Source organism: Nematostella vectensis, chromosome 13, assembly GCF_932526225.1.
Source record: "Nematostella vectensis chromosome 13, jaNemVect1.1, whole genome shotgun sequence".
Taxonomy (NCBI): domain Eukaryota; kingdom Metazoa; phylum Cnidaria; class Anthozoa; order Actiniaria; family Edwardsiidae; genus Nematostella; species Nematostella vectensis.
In genome coordinates, this window is record NC_064046.1 from 10,521,579 (window position 1) to 10,539,359 (window position 17,781).

Below are 17,781 nucleotides of genomic sequence, written 5' to 3' on the forward strand. Positions count from 1 at the left end.
TTGTCTATATATAGACAATAAATATTTTCTATTCGGCTGAACGCAGTGAAAGAGAATAGAACTACCAAACTGTGTGCGGCTTTTGAGATATTTTTCTATGTTCCTATGCAAATTTGAGTCAAAGTTAGAGGATTGAATAATTTCTTTATCTTCTTTCTCTATAATATGCTGTAATACATAATTCGTGTTTTAAGGATCACTCCTGTGAAATATAACGATATTTCGTTGGTCAGATCTTGCTTTAAATCGACCAGAACAGTTGGAACATCTCGTAGCCTGCGTAGCAAGTGTTTCTGTGGAGTTTCGGTGCAAACTATGCTAGGAAACATTGAAAACTGAGGCTTGCCGGGAGGGGGATCTTTATAGATTTTCCAATTGAATCGAAACTAGTTTGTAATTGAGCGCTAAAAAGTATGGTACAGTTGAACCTGGATTTTACGATACTGGATTCACCGATAACCTCGATTTTACGATGGCGTTCCTTTCTCCCGGCGGAAATACAGAAAAATGTAGAAGAAATTACCTCGATCTAACGGTATTGGATACAACGATATTCTCGATTTTACGATACAAATCTGTTCTCCCAAGCGTGATTTTTTCATCGATATTATCGATTCTGTCTATGAATAAAGAGAGAAAACCTCAAGACACCACAGACGTACAGTAAACGATTTTTTTTAATTGACAGATCTATTTAAACACAGCTTACAGTCTAACAGAAAGTAACTGTGCAGTCTTACCCAGAGTACAGCTACAATATTATTATTTTGTGAAAGTTAATTATTAACCAGTTAACACGACCTCGCTACAACGATATTTTCAATAGATTTTCCTTTATATAATAAAATCGAGGACCTCTTTGCGACGATACCTCGATTTTGCGATACATTTTCTTTCTTCCGAGGCATATCGTAAAATTCAGGTTCCACTGTAGTATTTTTTCGACCACCTTTGCGTCACCTTGTTCGGGATTACAAAGGATGGATGCGAGGGACTGGTTCGGGGCATTCCAAGATGGCGGACGCGGAGGCAAGTAAAACACGTTATTTGGAAAAATCTACCCATTTTACTCTAAAACATAACATAAATACGTTTCTCATTCCATCAATTTTAAATTTCCTTTCTTTAAATGTATGGGCAGTTTTCGGAATGTCTAAATGCTGTTTAAAGCTCCCCACTAAAACATACTTTGACTAACACTGACGTTTTTCTCCTTATCGTTTTTCAGACGATTGCTAAAGATTTGCCTGAATATATCTCCTCTCTGAAGGATCTGAGTACAACGGTAGGGGAAGCATTAAGATAATAGAATATCAACTGAGTGTTTTGCTGCTAAACAAATCATAATAATCTTTTGGGCTTTATACCAAGGAGGTTTAAAGATCAAATGAGATTAAACCCTCTTTGTTCGTACATAAAGTAATGAAAGCTTTATATACATTCAGGGGACTCACAGTTTTTGGCTCTTAGAATTTTCCCCACCTGGGAAGTCGAGACAAACAGAAAAATGATGGCAGATGACTTGGTGTCTAAAATGTAGCTGTACCATTTGCATACATGTCAACTCTCCCGCATTAGGCGGGAGTCTCAAGATTTTGGACCCCTTCTCCTGCTCTCCCGCGTTGAGCACCAAATCTCCCGCTTTTTAGTGCTTCCGAAAAAATTATTCTGTAGAAAATCGTCATTTTGCCTATTTTCTATTATAATATTAAATGCAATAATTTCCTTGCATAGCGCAATTTATCTAACACCCTCGTGTGGTGATCTATAAGTGTATTTGTTCCTGAGAGCTTTCTATTATACCCACCCCTCCCCCCCAAAATGAATATACCCCACCCCTCCCCCCAAAAATTATCAAGTCTTGAGATTTTTGGAGGTTGACAGGTATGCATTTGCCCCAAAAGAAAGTGATTTGACTGCAGTTAAGTTTGGAGTGGGCTTGGGCTTTTTTCAATTTTGTTTAGGGTTTACCAAATCCCCCATACTTCCCTGGGACCACATTGGTACGGGTTTCAAATTACTAGTGCATAAGGTCAAGCAATTTGAAAATTATTCACAGTGAAGTACACATGATTTAATATAGATGCACTCATAATTCTTATCCGTCTTGACCCTTGCTGTAATCTAGCCCATAGCAACAATAGTGATGAATACAAATTCAATTCATCCAAGCTCGTTCATCTGTGCTCCCAGGTACAGTACCGTACCTGACAACTCTCCCGCTCTCCTGTATTGAGCACCAAATTTTCCCCCTTATAGCGATTTTTATTGCTTTCAAAAAATTATTATGTAGAAAATCATCATTTTGCCTATTTTCTATTAAGATATTTAAAACAATAATTCCCTTGCATAGCGCAATTTATTTAACACCCTCATGAGATCTGCAAGAGGATATGGGCGCGAGAGTTTTCTATGCCGTAAACGCCTGTAAGGTTATACCCACCCCTCCACCCCAATAAATGAATCTACCCCACCCCTCCCCCCAAATATTATCAAGCCTTGAGACTTGGACAGAAATCTTGTGAAATCAGGTGAAGTACAATAAGGATGTGAAAAAACCCACGAGAGCCAATGTGAGTGAATACAGGAAATGTATGTACATTCTCACAAAAATCTTGTGACACCCGCCTAATGCGGGTGAGTTGACAGCTATGCTGTAAGTATCAAATGGCTTGTTCTTAACCAGTTGGCATCTCTTGCTACAGGTTGAGAATCTTTCAGAGCATGTGGATAGAAAAATCAAGAAAATTGATGATGAGGAGATCTCTACCAGTAAAGGAATCAGCTTCTTGGAGATCAAAATTCATTTGTTACTAAGGTGAACTGATAATGACAATCAATGGCAATCCATTTATAAAGTCTTAATGATTGTATTTTTGCTATTGGATTGACTTGTTACTGAAGTACAATTGTATAGTTTGTATAGTTGAAGTTATGTTATTCTTTGGTGCTTGTTTCCAGCTATTTAATCAATGTTGTTTACTACATATTGATTAAGACTGAGGGTCAAAATATTGAGTGTGATCCAGTGGTTGACAGACTTGTAGAAATACGCACTGTAAGTATCACTCACTTGTTTATGTTTTAGCAGCTCAAAGAATATAGACAAAACAAATATACAATTGTAGTACATGGTGTTTGTAAGTCATTTGGATTAATATCCAACTCCACCATTTTATTAGATTGTACTGCAGTAATTCTTTATTTTGTGAGGAAATGGTTCAATACTTTTATTTGTTACAGTTGTTGACCCTATTTCTTATCCATTATCAGGGCTTGATTTTTACTTTTATAACTTATGTTAAATCAAAATAGTGAAAACAAACAAAACAAAAAGCATCCCATTGTTCTTTGAGAACTGGGTACGTTACGAAGGTTTATTTTTAATTTCTTCACTAGCTTAGCTTTTTTGGTTTTCCTTCTCTCAACAAAAACAATTTCAATCTAAGCTGAGTTATGTGATCAGACGAACTGACAGAAAATCACGACTTGTTGTTTCCAGTAAGCTAATTTCACATCAGATAAGGCGGAAATTTCCCTTAGTACTCAAAATATCAAATGGGGCATTTGATGCAACTTTTTGTTAAGTGTCGTTGAAATTTGAGCATTTCATCTCTGAGCTCATACATAGCGCAAGGAAAATGATTATCTTAAAAGCCAAAATCTTGGTATGTGCATTTTGGCCTTTCGTTATTTGTGTTTTTGAAATTGGAAAATCAGTAAGGAATACAAGAAACAGATGGCCTTTGTAAGAAATTGTATCTTCTTTCTCCATCTCTTCGAAGTGCGCAGGTTCAGGTTTTTCTGTCCTGTCAGGTCAAACATGGATCATATGGTGGCTGCCTGAGGGGCCTTTTGATTCAACCAAGTTGTATTTGCACTCTCGTATTTTAAGGGTTGAGTAGCCTCCCAAATCTAAGCCTTTTTTATTGATTTCTCTACCACAGGTTCTTGAAAAGCTGAGGCCAATAGACCAGAAGATGAAGTACCAGATTGACAAGCTTGTAAAGCTAGTCACTGCCGGCTTAGCAGGTATGTTTTAGATATTTTTGGGCGTCTTCAGAATTTAACCTTGTTAGTAAGAAATCTTTTCTAGAGTAAAACAATTTTTGTATCAATCAAGAGAGAAGTTTCCTGCCCTACTGTATTTGAAAATTAGTCTGCAGTTATAAGAAGAAAAGTAATTTTCAGTCATTTCTCTTTTTTAATATACAGTAGAGCTAATCTGCTAGTGCAGATGAACATTAAAATATGTATTAACAATTTCTTATTAACAGGAACCGATAATGACCCACTGAGATTCCGGCCAAACCCTGAAAACATGCTGGGAAAGGTAGCAGGCTTGATGACACCAACTGGCTCCCTGGTTTATTTATCAGTACATTTTCTAATTTTGTACCATATAGTCACGGACCAGTTCCAGGGGAGGGGGGGGGGAACTCTCCAGAAAAGCAGATGGGTGTCATCTTCCCATCTTTTAGGGTATAAAAAATTTTGACCAACTGCCACCCCTTTGCGTTTATTTGATGCACATTCCTTTAATACACGTTAATATCTACCAAGGTTAATTTCCTATAAAAAGGAAAATTTAACGTAATATTTTGGGTAGTCGGTCTGGAACACACAAAGTCTAATTCATGTATTTTTTGTTTACCGCTACAGTTAGATTTATCTATAACAAGTGATCTAATAATAAGTTTGAATATTTGCTTATACCAATCAAATAATAAAATTCGAAATCGAACGGTTAAAGCACAATTTTGGCCTTTGGAAAGATTAGTCCTAGTGTTTTGCCAGGCATTTGGGACAGCTCATCGCAGAGAATATTTGTGAATGGAGGGCTGTCCTAGATGCCTGGGGACAAGGCTAATATAATATTGAATTCCTTTATTCAATTATTTCTCTTCTCAGAAACTGGGCCCTGAGATAAATTCTCTTTCTAAAAGTATGACTCTCCATTTATACCGTACTTAATAAACCTGTAATACAATAAGACAGAGAGTTTTATGAAACAACATGCTGTACTGGTATAGTAATTTCTTTAATTATAATTCAAACACACACACCCAAGCAATTGCTAAAATGCAGTTGCCTTGTACGACTCTGATTTTACTTGATACTAACCAACGACTAGATACTTATTATTTTTTCTCCCCAGCTGGATGAAAGTGAAGATGACAGTGAGACCAGTGATACTGCTAAGGCATCTGGGATATATGTTCCCCCTAAAGTATCTGCTGTTCCGTATGGTAAATATGCTAATAATATTGTTAGTCTTGTTAATAAGAAGATAATATAGTGATTGTGATAATATACTAATGCGTAATGTAATGTCTCTCCTTTAAGATCGTTACTGTTTGTTGGACAACAGGGTTGTCAGACAATAATCAGATACTATACAGTATTGTCCCTGCTGTTTCCTATGATAATGATGTAATATATGCCCCCCTGCAACTGTTTTCTATGGTAACCATGTTAATAGTTTTTTTTTTCTATCCTTTCATACAGCTTTACATTTGTGAATTAGAAGAGGCCACACAGCATAAAAAACTATTGTTTACACTCAAGGGAATCGGCACAAACTTATAAATTTACCTAGCCTGATATCACTGTTTAATTTTGTCGCACAATATTTGATGCTACTTAAGTAAAAGCCACAGTTTAAGACTCTTGCTTTGACATCTGGCAATCTTTTCATGTTAGCCCTCTTTAAAGCGATTTGGATATTAGAAGTCTCAGAGACAACAGGTTATTGCTGTATTGTCAATTTGTATTTGTAGATGAAGGCTATGGTTTTAGGAAAGAGAGAAAACTTGAGGAACATACCAAAAAGAGAGTGCTGAACAGCAGGCTATTGCAGGAGTTGAGAGGTATTCTAAGCAATTTTTAGTGTTGGCTGTAGCTTGTAACTACTTCTTACTGCTTGCAAATTAGAAAAGTGTGTAGTTTTCTATAGTGTTTCGTATTCTGCTTGTCAAAGTTTCTTGACTATTTCTATCATGGAAAATGTGTTTGTTGATACTGAATGATGATGATAACAGTAATAACGATAATGACAAAGCTTGTGGAAGTGAAGGTTGTAGTGATGAATAATGTGTTGATTATAATGATATTGATGATGATAGTCGCCATTGCAATGATTATGATTGAAATAGCAGGTGATGATGATGAATGCCCCATCATAATAATGATGATGATAATGCTTAATGATGATGACAACAATGATGGTGATAAGGCAGTTAGATTGGCTCTAGTGATTATAAAGAGGCATGTACCCAGGGTTTTCTGAGAAAGGGGGGGGGAAAGGTCATAGATATATTAAAAAAGGATAGAATTTGATAATTCCTCATAAGAAATGGCCCACCTTTTGGCAGCGAAGGGTGCGGGGGCAGATCCAGGAATTCAAAATGGGGGAGTGGATAATGGCCGGATAGACGGACTGATATAGTGGTTCTTGACAGGTCACATAGATATCAGATATTTCACATTTTATTTATATCCACCCAATCCACCCCCTGTATCCGCCCCTGGGGGGGTTCGTGGTGCATACCCTGCCCACCCTCCCCCCCCTCTGTGTTGGTAATGGTGGGTATGAAGGTAATGGTGTTTATGTTGATGGTGGTGATCATTGTACGATGATGGTAATAACAATGACAATGCTAATCAACATGGTGGTGGTAATGGTGATGAGCAGAACTATAATGAAGTTATTTGCTGTTGATCCTGATTTTAATCTGTTTGTTATTGTAGAGGAATTTAGTGAAGCACCTGTGGAGATAAGGGTGAGTCAATAACTCTGTGACCCACTTTTTTATTCCCTGTAACTGGTTAATAAAACTGGTCAAGTCATGGCAAATCTCTCAGAAATAGGGACCTCTGAACAGCAGCATTTACGTCACAGCTTGAACCTGCTTTAACAGTCACTCCTAATCAAATGAGAGTAAAAAGAAAGGAAACAAATAATTGTACTTAAAGGATTTTTACTATTTATAGTCTCTAGAATTCCTGTGTAATTTCTAGCACTTTTTGTAGCTATTGCTACCAACGCCAGACATACTCATAATTGTACTTGTTGATTAAGGAGGAGACCCTGAACAACCATGCTATGCTTAAAAAGCGTGACGATGATGAGCACCAAGAGAGGTATGTAGCTCTTCGTACAGTAAGACAATTCCGAGAAATTGACCTTAAACTATTATCTATATATCACTATCAATCTGGGAGGCTGTCAACTTTTCAAGATCTTCTTAGATGTAGTTAATTGATATGATTTATCTCCTCTAAAAGGTCTTACTTTTAGGTGTCTGACTTATCCTAGTCTTCTATTAACACATGGAATGTAATTGTTACTTAGATATGAAGAAGAGAACTTTATCAGATTGGCTGCCAAAAAAAGAAAAAAGGTGAGTATGTTACAACCTGCAAGTTTGCTTGGATACTTTAAGCAAAATAAACTTGAATTCTAGTCAGTAGTAAAAGTAAAGTAAATCTGGCAATATCTTATTATTTAAAGATAAAAGCCAATACTCCCCCCTAATTGAATTACAAGGCATCGAATAACTATGCAGGGTATCAACAAAATGATTAGTATTTGATATTAATACTTATTATTATTGTATGATCAATCTTTACAGGGTGATAGTGCTCGTATGAAGTCAGACCTAGACGACCTGACCTCCTTCTCTGATCTGTCTGCCCTGACTGGAGACAAGGTACTGTATGCCCTTTTCAGAGTATTGCAAGTGGGTATTACTGATTTGTCTGCCCTGACTGGAGACAAGGTACTGTATGCCTTATTATTCAGAGTATTGCATATGGGGTATTACTGATTTGTGTGCCCTGACAGAGATAAGGTACTGTATGCCTTATTCCGACAAATTTGTATTTGAAACCATTATTAATGTTCTTTGGCGTGATGAGCACATCCTGTGTATTTTGACTTGACTTTGCCACTCAAAAAGTCTGATGATCTGTTATAGCAGTATAGTTGTGTATTTCCATGGACTAATGACACATCCCTGATTTTTCTTAACAATACTGACAACAGTTTTGATGTGTGTCATTTTCTGTGTTGCAGGATGAAAGGCCATCTAGATTTAACAGGTAACACTTACAACATTTTTTTGCATGAATGATGTACTCTTATTGTTGACAGTTCTGTTATCGTAAGTCAATATTATAATGATTTCTTTTAGTGATCTTCTGAAAGGTGAACAACCCATTTCTTTTTTTCTATTTTCCATGGAATACTGTACATCTGTAGTATAGGAGTCTGAGATTGATAATAAACTTATGTAAAAATTATTTTTTTTATAGTTCAAAAGGAAAGAAGCCAAAGGTAGGACAATATAAAATTCAATTGTTTAATGGTTATGTGTCTCATTTTGGTTAGATGATTTATATATTTCACAATCATTTGATGTTCTAGATTTTGCCAAATATAATTTAATGAAATAAAAAGTATTTGAAATGGTACAACTTACAATATGATAACAAATATTTAATAAATAATAGAATTCAAAGTTTTCAAATAAATGGTGTTTGTGAATTTCACATTTGTTTCGAATGCTGTACTTGACTTATAACAAATGCTCTAAATAATAATTTTACATTTCAAAATGCATTTTGAAAATATTGAGACTCAATGAATGATGTTTGTGACTCTCTTACTTGTTTTGTGTGTGTGAATTTCTTACCAATATTCTAAATCCTTATTTCACAGTGGAAAAGAAAATCAAAGGCAGGCTCAGGAAAAAGGCGTAAGTTTTACACACAATGATAGACATTATTATGGTTTCCATGATAGGTGTTGTACACATGCCATAAACATCACTCATGCATATTTCCTTTATTTTCAGGGTTTGGTAGAAAGAGATAGTTTCTTTATTCGCTACACTTATAGTTAGGAGTATGAACATATCACTCCTACTAAAGCTACTCAAAAACATGAAAATCATGACCTGATAATTACTGGATTTTTTACAAGTTTCACAAGCCAACACATTCTTATCTCTGCTGATGCAGGCCGTCTACCACCACCATTATTCATCGAACTATCATCAATAATTTCTAAATGCTCAGCCACAATTTTTGGAGTATGCCTGTGAACTATAATCATGATGAAAAGATGACAAATAAAAAGGATTGGGTGAGTGAGTGAGTAAGAAGTCTTTATTTCTTACTGGAGATTTGATTGGACAATATTTTAAGTGTAAATTCTTAGGCGTTTCATACAATAGCTTTGATTAGATAGTTTGAAATTCCATACAGTAGCTGTGATTGGAAGGATTTGATGTCATCCCTAATGGGGAATGTGATTGGTTGATATCAAAGTAAGATGTCCTTGTCATTTTGTTACGGGAGATGTGATTGGACCATGTTCAAGTGAGAAGTATTTTCTCGATTTTCTTCTAAATGGGAGGTACAAGACACTAATGAACCCTGCCATGGCCAGGGGCCTGAGACTAGCCTGGTCATGGGCCAGTAGCCAATCAGCTTGCACCCTTGGACGGCATATTGTTCATCCTGTAGCATATCTATCCGGTGGATATACATGTTTTGCTGGATGGTGCTTTCAGGCAGTTTTCCTGACCAGACTCGAAGTTCTCTTATCTAGGAATATAAATTTAAAGGTGTTAGAAAGGGAACATTAATTCAGCAGAAAACATTTATGAAAGTGTTATACTAAGCAGAAGAAGGATGGTTTGTACAGCCAAAAGTGATTGGGATTCTTGTCCTAAAAAAGCTTTTTAACTCGATTGAAACATGTCCCCCAAAATCTGTTGGTGGGGAAAAGTTGGGCTGTCACTCCAAATATTTACTGACAAACAAAAGAAAACAGCAATATTTATTAGTCTCAATCATAGCTGGATTAAATGATCTCACATTTCGACTGTATATGTTATGGGCTGTGCTGCAAGCCAATATTTAGTTGATATTTAAAGCCGTATTGTCACCAGTCTACTTCCAGAGGGCCAACAGAAACCTCAACCGACAAAAGACAAACTAATCTATTAGACTTGCCTCTCTTAAACAGGCCATATGCTCTAAATTATCAGTCACATCCTTATAGAAACTTCCAATAGACTTACTGCTGTTACAATTTTGTAATATTTCTAGTGTTTTCAATAATTAATAATTAATCTGCAATTGACCTGAAGTAACTTAGTATACAAAGGACAGAGTGCTTCTTTTGAGCTTGAAGTAACCTTCACAATATTTTATTTAAATGCTTTTATCATGCATTTGAAGTATGCAGGGTTTGTGTCAAAAAATGTCAATCAACCACTTTGACTTTGTTTACATTTGAAAATATGATGCTATGCTAAATAAGTCTGGAAAACATTTGGTAGTATATTTATTTCAGTGGATGGAAATAGGTGGTTTGTGTGTTGTATTTTGCATATTGGCATTGTAGAAGTGTATAGCATGATTTATGGCCTTAATTATGGCCTTAAAATCTAGTGTGCACTGTATTTTCTAAGAAAATTGATTACCTTCTGTAATATTACTTGCTGCCGTATAAGGTGCACAAGCATAGTGTAAAAAAATGAGCAACACTGCTCACTTACTTGTCCACAGAAAGGGTACCAGCCACAGTGACCAGGCTTCATAGCATTACTGTCCCACGGGGTACTTGAACCATGGCTGATGACTCCATTGCCAATCTGACTATATGTCATAAAACGTCTAGACAGAAATACAAGGTTCATTAGGGTTAGAGACAATTTTTTTTTCAAATAAATGGTACATGCAGTGGCTTGTCATACTCCTATAAGAAGCTTTGAAAGCCCAAGAGGAGGGAGAGTATATTCCACCGAAAGGTGTGACTGGTATCCCCCGGGGAGGCGGGGAGCTGTGGCCCGGAGGCCCGGCTCCTCAGGTGCGCTCATACTCCTATAAGAAGCTTTGAAAGCCCAAGAGGAGGGAGAGTATATTCCACCGAAAGGTGTGACTGGTATCTCCCGGGGAGGCGGGGAGCTGTGGCCCGGAGGCCCGGCTCCTCAGGTGCGCTTGGTTAGGCGGTTACCAAGCTATCCGATACCTGACCCCAAACTTATCAGACGATGAGTTTAAAAGCCAAATATCTGGAAGTAAGGGGGGCTTGGGCCAGCTCGGCCCACCCATAGATCTGCCCCTGGCCCCCTGGCCTTCTCGCTCAGGAATTCTTTTACTTTAGGAAGAACTGTAGCATGCTTATACTAGGTCAGCGACTTCTGATCAATGTTATATATTGTTTACCTGTGATATTCACGTCCTATGCCAAAGTTGACAGAATCAGCTGCTCTCCCATCCACCATCAGAATCTGCATTTCTGATGATGCTGTGATTGCAACATGATGCCATTTGTTATCATTAAGATTTGGGCCTTTCATAAACTTATAAGGTTCCAGAGATCCCCGTATGCAGCCGTCAGGACCAACATGCATAATCTGCCAATGGTACTGTGGCCAGCGATGAGACCTGCAAACAATACAATCCTTTGTGGAATATGTCATATTTTGCACATAGATACTCTTCTCAATTAGCGGGTAGTCTTTTGGTTTTGACACAAATCTCTAAAAAAGGCCAAACAGCTCCCCGTCCCTGCAAAAAAATTCCCCTGTTTGGGTCAAGCTCTTGTTCTCCAAAACCTGCTTTCTCCCCAAAAATAACCATAAAGCTGGAGTGATCTCAAGGAATTTTTTTTAAAAGAATTTCTACATTAAAAAAGCTGTACAGGAAAAGTTTTAAGGGCAGCAGAGGCAGCACCTAACATGAGACATGGTCCTGTCATCGGGCTAATACTCAATAAAGTTGTTAATAAAACACTTTTGTATACACAAGAAAGAGGACCCAACATTATGTCATGTCATAGCAGGCCCGTAACCAGCTTGAAGTGTACAAAAATATAAAACGTTTGGCTGGAGATATACTGTGCATATCAATATGTCTTAAAAATGATTATAATATTATTTTTATGATAATTATCTTTATTATTATTGCCATATGTTAAAAAGTACCCTATTAATAAAATTTTAAATACAAGATAGATTGGCAAGGAGAGGGGTATACCGGAAATTTGGTCCGCTAAAATGAAAAACGAACCACCCCGCTCAAAATCCTTGCTACAGGCCCGCATAGTCAGTAAGCTGGGGAAGGCTGAGATTATATGGCCATTATGAACTAAATACTGCTATCATAAACCCTCAAGGGCTAAAATCTCTAATATGTACCCCTTTTGAGAGCAAAGTGAGAAAATTTTGCCAACCAAGAGCGATGTGACAGGCTTCTGGCACAATTACTGTCAAATAAGTGTGTGTAGTGTTTACATTTGAGTTTTGCACCATGCTCAACTATGGCAGTACCGCTGCCACTTGCAAAATTGTCTGGTATGTCAAAAATTTATGTAAAGGGTAGGTCATCTGAAATTTCCAGTATTTGTACGTAGATGCAATCCATTTATTTTTGGGAGAGAATATTTTAACTGGTAAAGTTTCTGTGCAAATCAAACATGAGTGCCTCAAATTGACTGCTACAATTAAGAGAGCGACTGAGAAGTTTGAAAACTATTAAAGCAATCAGAACTGATCTGGAAAATTTAAACAAACCTAGAAGAATACTGCGTAAACCTGTCTGTTGTCATCCTTGGTAATTTCACCAATATCCCTAAGCCAAGCCAGTAAAAGAACATTATTGAGTGATCTCAAGAAAGTTTAGCTACCAAGCATTAGTCCGAATTACTGTACTACCAGTCTCTATGACTTATTTCTACTCTATTCTACTAAAGTAAAGGTATTTATATGTCAGTGTAAAACTTGCAATACATCTGTGATGTGAGACCCAAGTTCATACCTGTCAATTTTCCCGGTGGGAGTCTCAAGATTTTGGACCTCTTCTCCCGCTCTCCTGCATGGAGCACCAACAAATCTCCCACTTTTTAGCGATTTTTATCGCTTTAGAAAAATCCCTAATAGAAAATCGACATCTTGCCTTTTTTTGTAGCGCCACTTATCGAACACCCATGTGAGATCTATATTGTGCGTGAAAGATTTCTGAACAGCAAACGTCTGCTGATTGGCTCAATAATAGCAGGAAAGCCATTTAACTGCTTTAGCTTGTGAGCCCCTTTGAGGGTATTTCCCACCCCTCCCCCCAAAAATAAATATACCCCGCCCCTAACCAAAAAAACAACTACGAAAAAGCCTCAATTAGCAGGGTAGCTATATGCAGGTCAAACCGGTTTGTATCACATGACGTGTGCACCAGATGAGTCAAAGTGCTCAATAATTCGTATGGTTATGCGTACAGTTTACACGGGACAACCCTAGCCGTACGAAAAATAAGACCGCTAATCGTATGAAAATTTGTATGGCAAATTCAAATTTTTGACAGGACGAATTATTGAACTGCCTTTAACCATGTAAACACCACAACTGGATGAATATTTGTATGCTGATGATTTTTGGTGCGGTGGTATAGCTGCCTGGCTGCTCAGTAGATAAATGACCTGAGTGGAAGCTGCAGTTTGTTTGTTGTTTGTTTGTTGTTGCAGTTTGTTTGTTGAATACTGTTTGGAGTGGCACCAAATGTTGTTGCAATGATTATCATTATTGTGCAGGTTGTTGCAGAGAATGTTGCTTATCAGGCCAATAAACAACAGATTTTGCAGGCAGTTTTCATGCAACAACACAGAAGAAACACTGCAGTGAAAAAGAGAAAAAAAGTATATAAACAGTCTCAACAATCATCTAACAAATGCCTCAAGAGGCTGAAGCCAAGTTCCATATCTCAAACCTGTCAAGAGGTGAGGGGTGGGGTATATCCATTTTGGGGGGAGGGGTGGGGTATATCCATTTTTTAGGGGAGGGGTGGGTAATATCCATTTTATGGGGGGAATGGGTGGGTGTAACCTCGCAGCCTTTGACTGCTCCGTTAAGTTTGTTGCACGAAGCACAGAAACCCAAATTCCTCACCAACTTCTTGTCGTAATATTCTTGTGTTGTTGCAGACTCTGTATAAGTTTCCCTGTACTCTGTATTTAATTGAAAATTTAAACGGGCAAAGCCTACAGCAGTCGTTTGCAAGTCATTCATCATCATCTTAGGTGCTATTTTTACGTTTTAGGGGAGATTAGCTACATTTTGCATTATTTAGAGTGGTTTTCAAAAACCCGTGAAATACTATTTTGTTTATTTAGTACTAATACACTGTGATGTCTTTGTTCTCTTTTATTCTGGCTTGAGTATTACACTTTAACAATTACATTTTGTTGCACGGGATTTTGAAAACCGCTCTACCTTTGTGCAGCGCTAAGATTTTAAATCTCTCTAGACGTGAGTTTGTTTTGTTTTGAATTCGAGAATCAAATCTGATAATCGACAACGATTATGTGACATGTCATTTAGCTGTCAACTTTCCGTCATGTGTTATATCAGGGGCGTTAAACGAAAAAGGCGAGACATTCTGTAGGCGTTCTTTTCCTCCTCCCCCTTCCCCGCACATTTTTTCTCCCCTTCCCCCTGCGGAATCCAAGATGGCGGCCATGGTATGCAAACATCAAGTTTTCGGGGTTCTCATGCCGGAAAAACTATCAAAGTAGGCTATTTGCCATTTACATTGACAACATTCATTGAAATAGGTGTATATGCTAACCGAAAGAGGATTTCAGCCTTGAGCTAATAGCTGTCTGGCTAAACTAGAATACAATTAGCAGTGGATGCTAAATCTTGGAGTGGCATGACACTAAAATTTTTCCTGTACGTTATTGTTGAAATACTGAACAAAATTTGTAGCACTAAATTGTAGCTAGGCAAGGCTGTTAAGTAGTTACACACAAAAAATCTTGTTGATTGAGACACGAACTAACCTCACAGATTCGCTCTGACATCCAATAATAATCCCATCGTGTTTTCGTGGATTCAGTTTTATCCATGTTTCTACGGTCATTTCTCTTGGGGATTCATTATCAAATCTTACCCCATTTACCATACTACTATTTGGCTTCCTCACAAATTCTGCACATAACATCTCACCAGATTTACCGGTCACCCTGGCTTTAAAGGACAATGCATATCCCGCCTTGAAATATAACTTTTTCCAAGTTGTTGTTTGATTCTCTGCAGAGGTTAATTTCAACAAATGATCTTGGCTTGATCTAAAACGTGATCTCCATACAGAATCAATGTTTGTGAGTTCATAAAGTGTCTTGCACACACGGCTCAAGCTAAGGATATCAGAAGTGTGCAACAAAGATAGAATATGAAGGATGATTTCTTCTGGCAAACTGCACAGTCCCGCCGCCATTTTTGTTGTTTACAGAAAATGACAGCAACAGCTCCTCTGAATCATATTAGGCCGCGCTCTTCCCCAGTCCCCTAGGATACGATTTATAACACCTATTTTTGAGAAAAAAAAATATGATAAACAGATACCTCCCCCTAATTTGAGTATTTTGCGTGAGGATAAGTATCCTAATTCCCGTGTGGTGACAATGCGGCGTTAACCAAGTACTAAAACAAGACCAATATATCTGAAACAAAGCCAACAGACACGCTATCCAGCTGAATTTGAATCGCCTCATAAAGGCAGTCTTACCGTAATGTAAAAGTGTTCCTGTTCTCACAAGCAATTATCGAGTAAGCGTTACATGTCCTCTCTCTAAAAGATCTTAAATCAGTCTACGGAACAGATGATCATTTGCATAGGCCACTGTCCGGCATCCTCGGTTCCATGTTCCTCCAAGTTCACTCCGGTATCAAGAACCTTTCTTAATCATTTTTTCCCAGAGCAGTCAGATTATGGAACCTCTAACTTAGCTCTCTGGCAGCCCACATCAAATTTATTATTTTTTTCTTTAAATTCATTTGTTTGACTATTCATTATTATGTATTTATTATTCATGTCTATTTTAAATTTGTAAGGACCTTCCAGGATTAGTGCAAACTAGTTGTTGAGGTGAAAGAAACTAATAACGCCGAACTAATAAACACATTTTCCCTCAGAAAGAAATAATTTACAAATCTAACCTAAATTGTTCTTACCAAACAAAAATAAAAGCTGTCGGTCTTCTAAGACTTCTAATGACGAGAGTTTATGTAAATCTCTTTTCATGTTAAAAACACTTCGGCATTGCCGATGGTAGCTTACTTTAGGGGGACTTTCTTCGTCACCAAAAGAATTCTCTAAATGCAAAAGTGGTTTAAATTTGCAAATTTTAGCGGCATCCAGTAAAGATTTCCAAGATGCTATATCTTTTGGGGAGCAGAGCTTCTCATCAAACTGATCACAGCAATAAATTTTATACAAGTGTCAAGTCGGAGACTTTCTCTAGAGCTTCCATTTTAAGAAATATATTGACAAAAGTTTAGTAAAACATCTCGATGATGATGGTTTCGAGCTAGCCCTAAAAAGTTTTCGATAGCTTTTCCGGGGATATTACAATTAATGTATTGAAAGTTTCGATTTTTTTTGCCGGGAGATTGAAGGCTAAGAACCGGGAGAGTTGGCAGGCATGCCTGTCTCAAATTCTAAACAATGCCGACCGCACATACCTGTAAGTCGACTGTGCGAATTTAGGCGAAAATTAATAATAAATTAAGTGTTTCTACCCTTTTTATAATTTATGTCAGGGAATAACCCTTTCTGTGTGTAATTATTTGTTTATTTACTTAGAAACAGTGAAAAACTTACCATGCCTGGCAGTCGCCTTCTTTTACCCATGATGCATTTCGCAATCTTAATCTTAGCTCAAATCTGATTATTTTAAGATTATTTTTTGTTGATTTCTCGATTGGATATTAAGGAATATATCATTAGTAGTTTAAAATACGTGACAAACGCATGTTTGAAGATCAGGAAGCACATATAAATTATTTTGTAAAGGAGAGCCTTGTTTCCATGTTAGATTACGTTTTTTGAATTTTTCAAATAGTCAAAACACCAACCACTAAAGCTACCGATTTGAGATTGCTATCAAGCGAATTTGGAAACTCCTCTGGGTTGTCTGTTATGTTATACCACTCATTTTTTGTCCCTTTGAGTGCAACAGAAGCGGTTTTGTTCGAATAAGTCGATTTTAGAGATTCATTTTTGAGTACATCATGATTATAAATAAAAACAGTAATCATACAAAATCTATATTTACGCTAAAGGAAAACTACAGTTTAAATTTAGACTAAACTGAACATCAACGAATAAGTATTTGTAATAAGTACTCAATCAGTCTACTAACTACGATCAGAAGCGATAAAATTGTTTGATAAGTTTAAGATTTGAAAACGTACCATTTTATTCGTTTCAAGTCGGCGAGAGACCAACATAACATTAATAATCATACTTTTGCTGCTTTATTATCTTCGATTTCTCCGTCTTTAGACATGGATCCTTTCTGATATTTTAGACTTTTTGTAAAGACTTTCTTTCGTAGACTTTCTTCCACCGCTATGTTGTGAATGGGTAGTGCAATCGATCTTCCGCCGTGTGGTGATAACCAGTTTGTTGTATGTAGGCGAAATTCGACAGCGGACCCAGAGAAAATTGTAGATTCATGGATTTAAGCAATCCATGACTTTAATAGGGTTTCTCAAACGGTTTTTCCACTCCTTAGATGTTTGGAAGTTTTCGTTGGAAGAGGCGATAGTCTCAGCGAAGCGTGGTTACATAGATTGCGCGGGCAGGCAGGCAGGCGGGGCAGAACCACAGGGCTCCCGCGCGATGACCAAAAAAACTCAGTCGCATAGTTATATACCATTTTTCTATAAATATGGGGCTCCTCGCGCGGCCTACGGCCGCGCTGGCTCC

General features: G+C 37.4%; 2 protein-coding genes across 2 annotated transcripts; one reads left to right on the forward strand and one right to left on the reverse strand.

Annotated features, from left to right (window-relative positions):
- Window positions 1-1,014: 1,014 nt before the first annotated feature.
- LOC5507402 (neuroguidin) lies at window positions 1,015-9,156 on the forward strand. The gene is made up of 15 exons (XM_048720466.1): window positions 1,015-1,033; window positions 2,662-2,818; window positions 2,962-3,058; window positions 3,948-4,032; window positions 4,278-4,333; window positions 5,159-5,249; window positions 5,781-5,870; window positions 6,751-6,782; window positions 7,082-7,143; window positions 7,355-7,403; window positions 7,635-7,712; window positions 8,078-8,103; window positions 8,317-8,338; window positions 8,723-8,759; window positions 8,859-9,156. The coding sequence occupies exons 1-15, from the start codon at window positions 1,015-1,017 to the stop codon at window positions 8,876-8,878; spliced, it is 921 nt and encodes a 306-aa protein (XP_048576423.1). The 3' UTR covers window positions 8,879-9,156.
- Window positions 8,350-15,314, reverse strand: LOC5507401. The gene is made up of 4 exons (XM_032376020.2): window positions 14,849-15,314; window positions 11,242-11,463; window positions 10,572-10,689; window positions 8,350-9,612 (listed from the first exon to the last, which is right to left on the reverse strand). The coding sequence occupies exons 1-4, from the start codon at window positions 15,283-15,285 to the stop codon at window positions 9,355-9,357; spliced, it is 1,035 nt and encodes a 344-aa protein (XP_032231911.2). The 5' UTR covers window positions 15,286-15,314; the 3' UTR covers window positions 8,350-9,354.
- Between the last annotated feature and the right edge of the window lie 2,467 nt (window positions 15,315-17,781).

Bases quoted from the DNA above. Each gene is read 5' to 3' on its own strand.
- LOC5507402 (XM_048720466.1), top strand. The intron at 2,819-2,961 runs GTGAACTGATAA...GCTTGTTTCCAG, and splicing joins AAAATTCATTTGTTACTAAG to CTATTTAATCAATGTTGTTT. The intron at 8,104-8,316 runs GTAACACTTACA...TTTTTTTTATAG, and splicing joins AGGCCATCTAGATTTAACAG to TTCAAAAGGAAAGAAGCCAA.
- LOC5507401 (XM_032376020.2), bottom strand. From the start codon at position 15,285: ATGGCGGCGGGACTGTGCAGTTTGCCAGAAGAAATCATCCTTCATATT. The intron at 10,690-11,241 runs GTAAACAATATA...ATTTCTGTCTAG, and splicing joins ATAGGACGTGAATATCACAG to ACGTTTTATGACATATAGTC. The intron at 9,613-10,571 runs GTAAGTGAGCAG...TTATATTCCTAG, and splicing joins GGTACCCTTTCTGTGGACAA to ATAAGAGAACTTCGAGTCTG.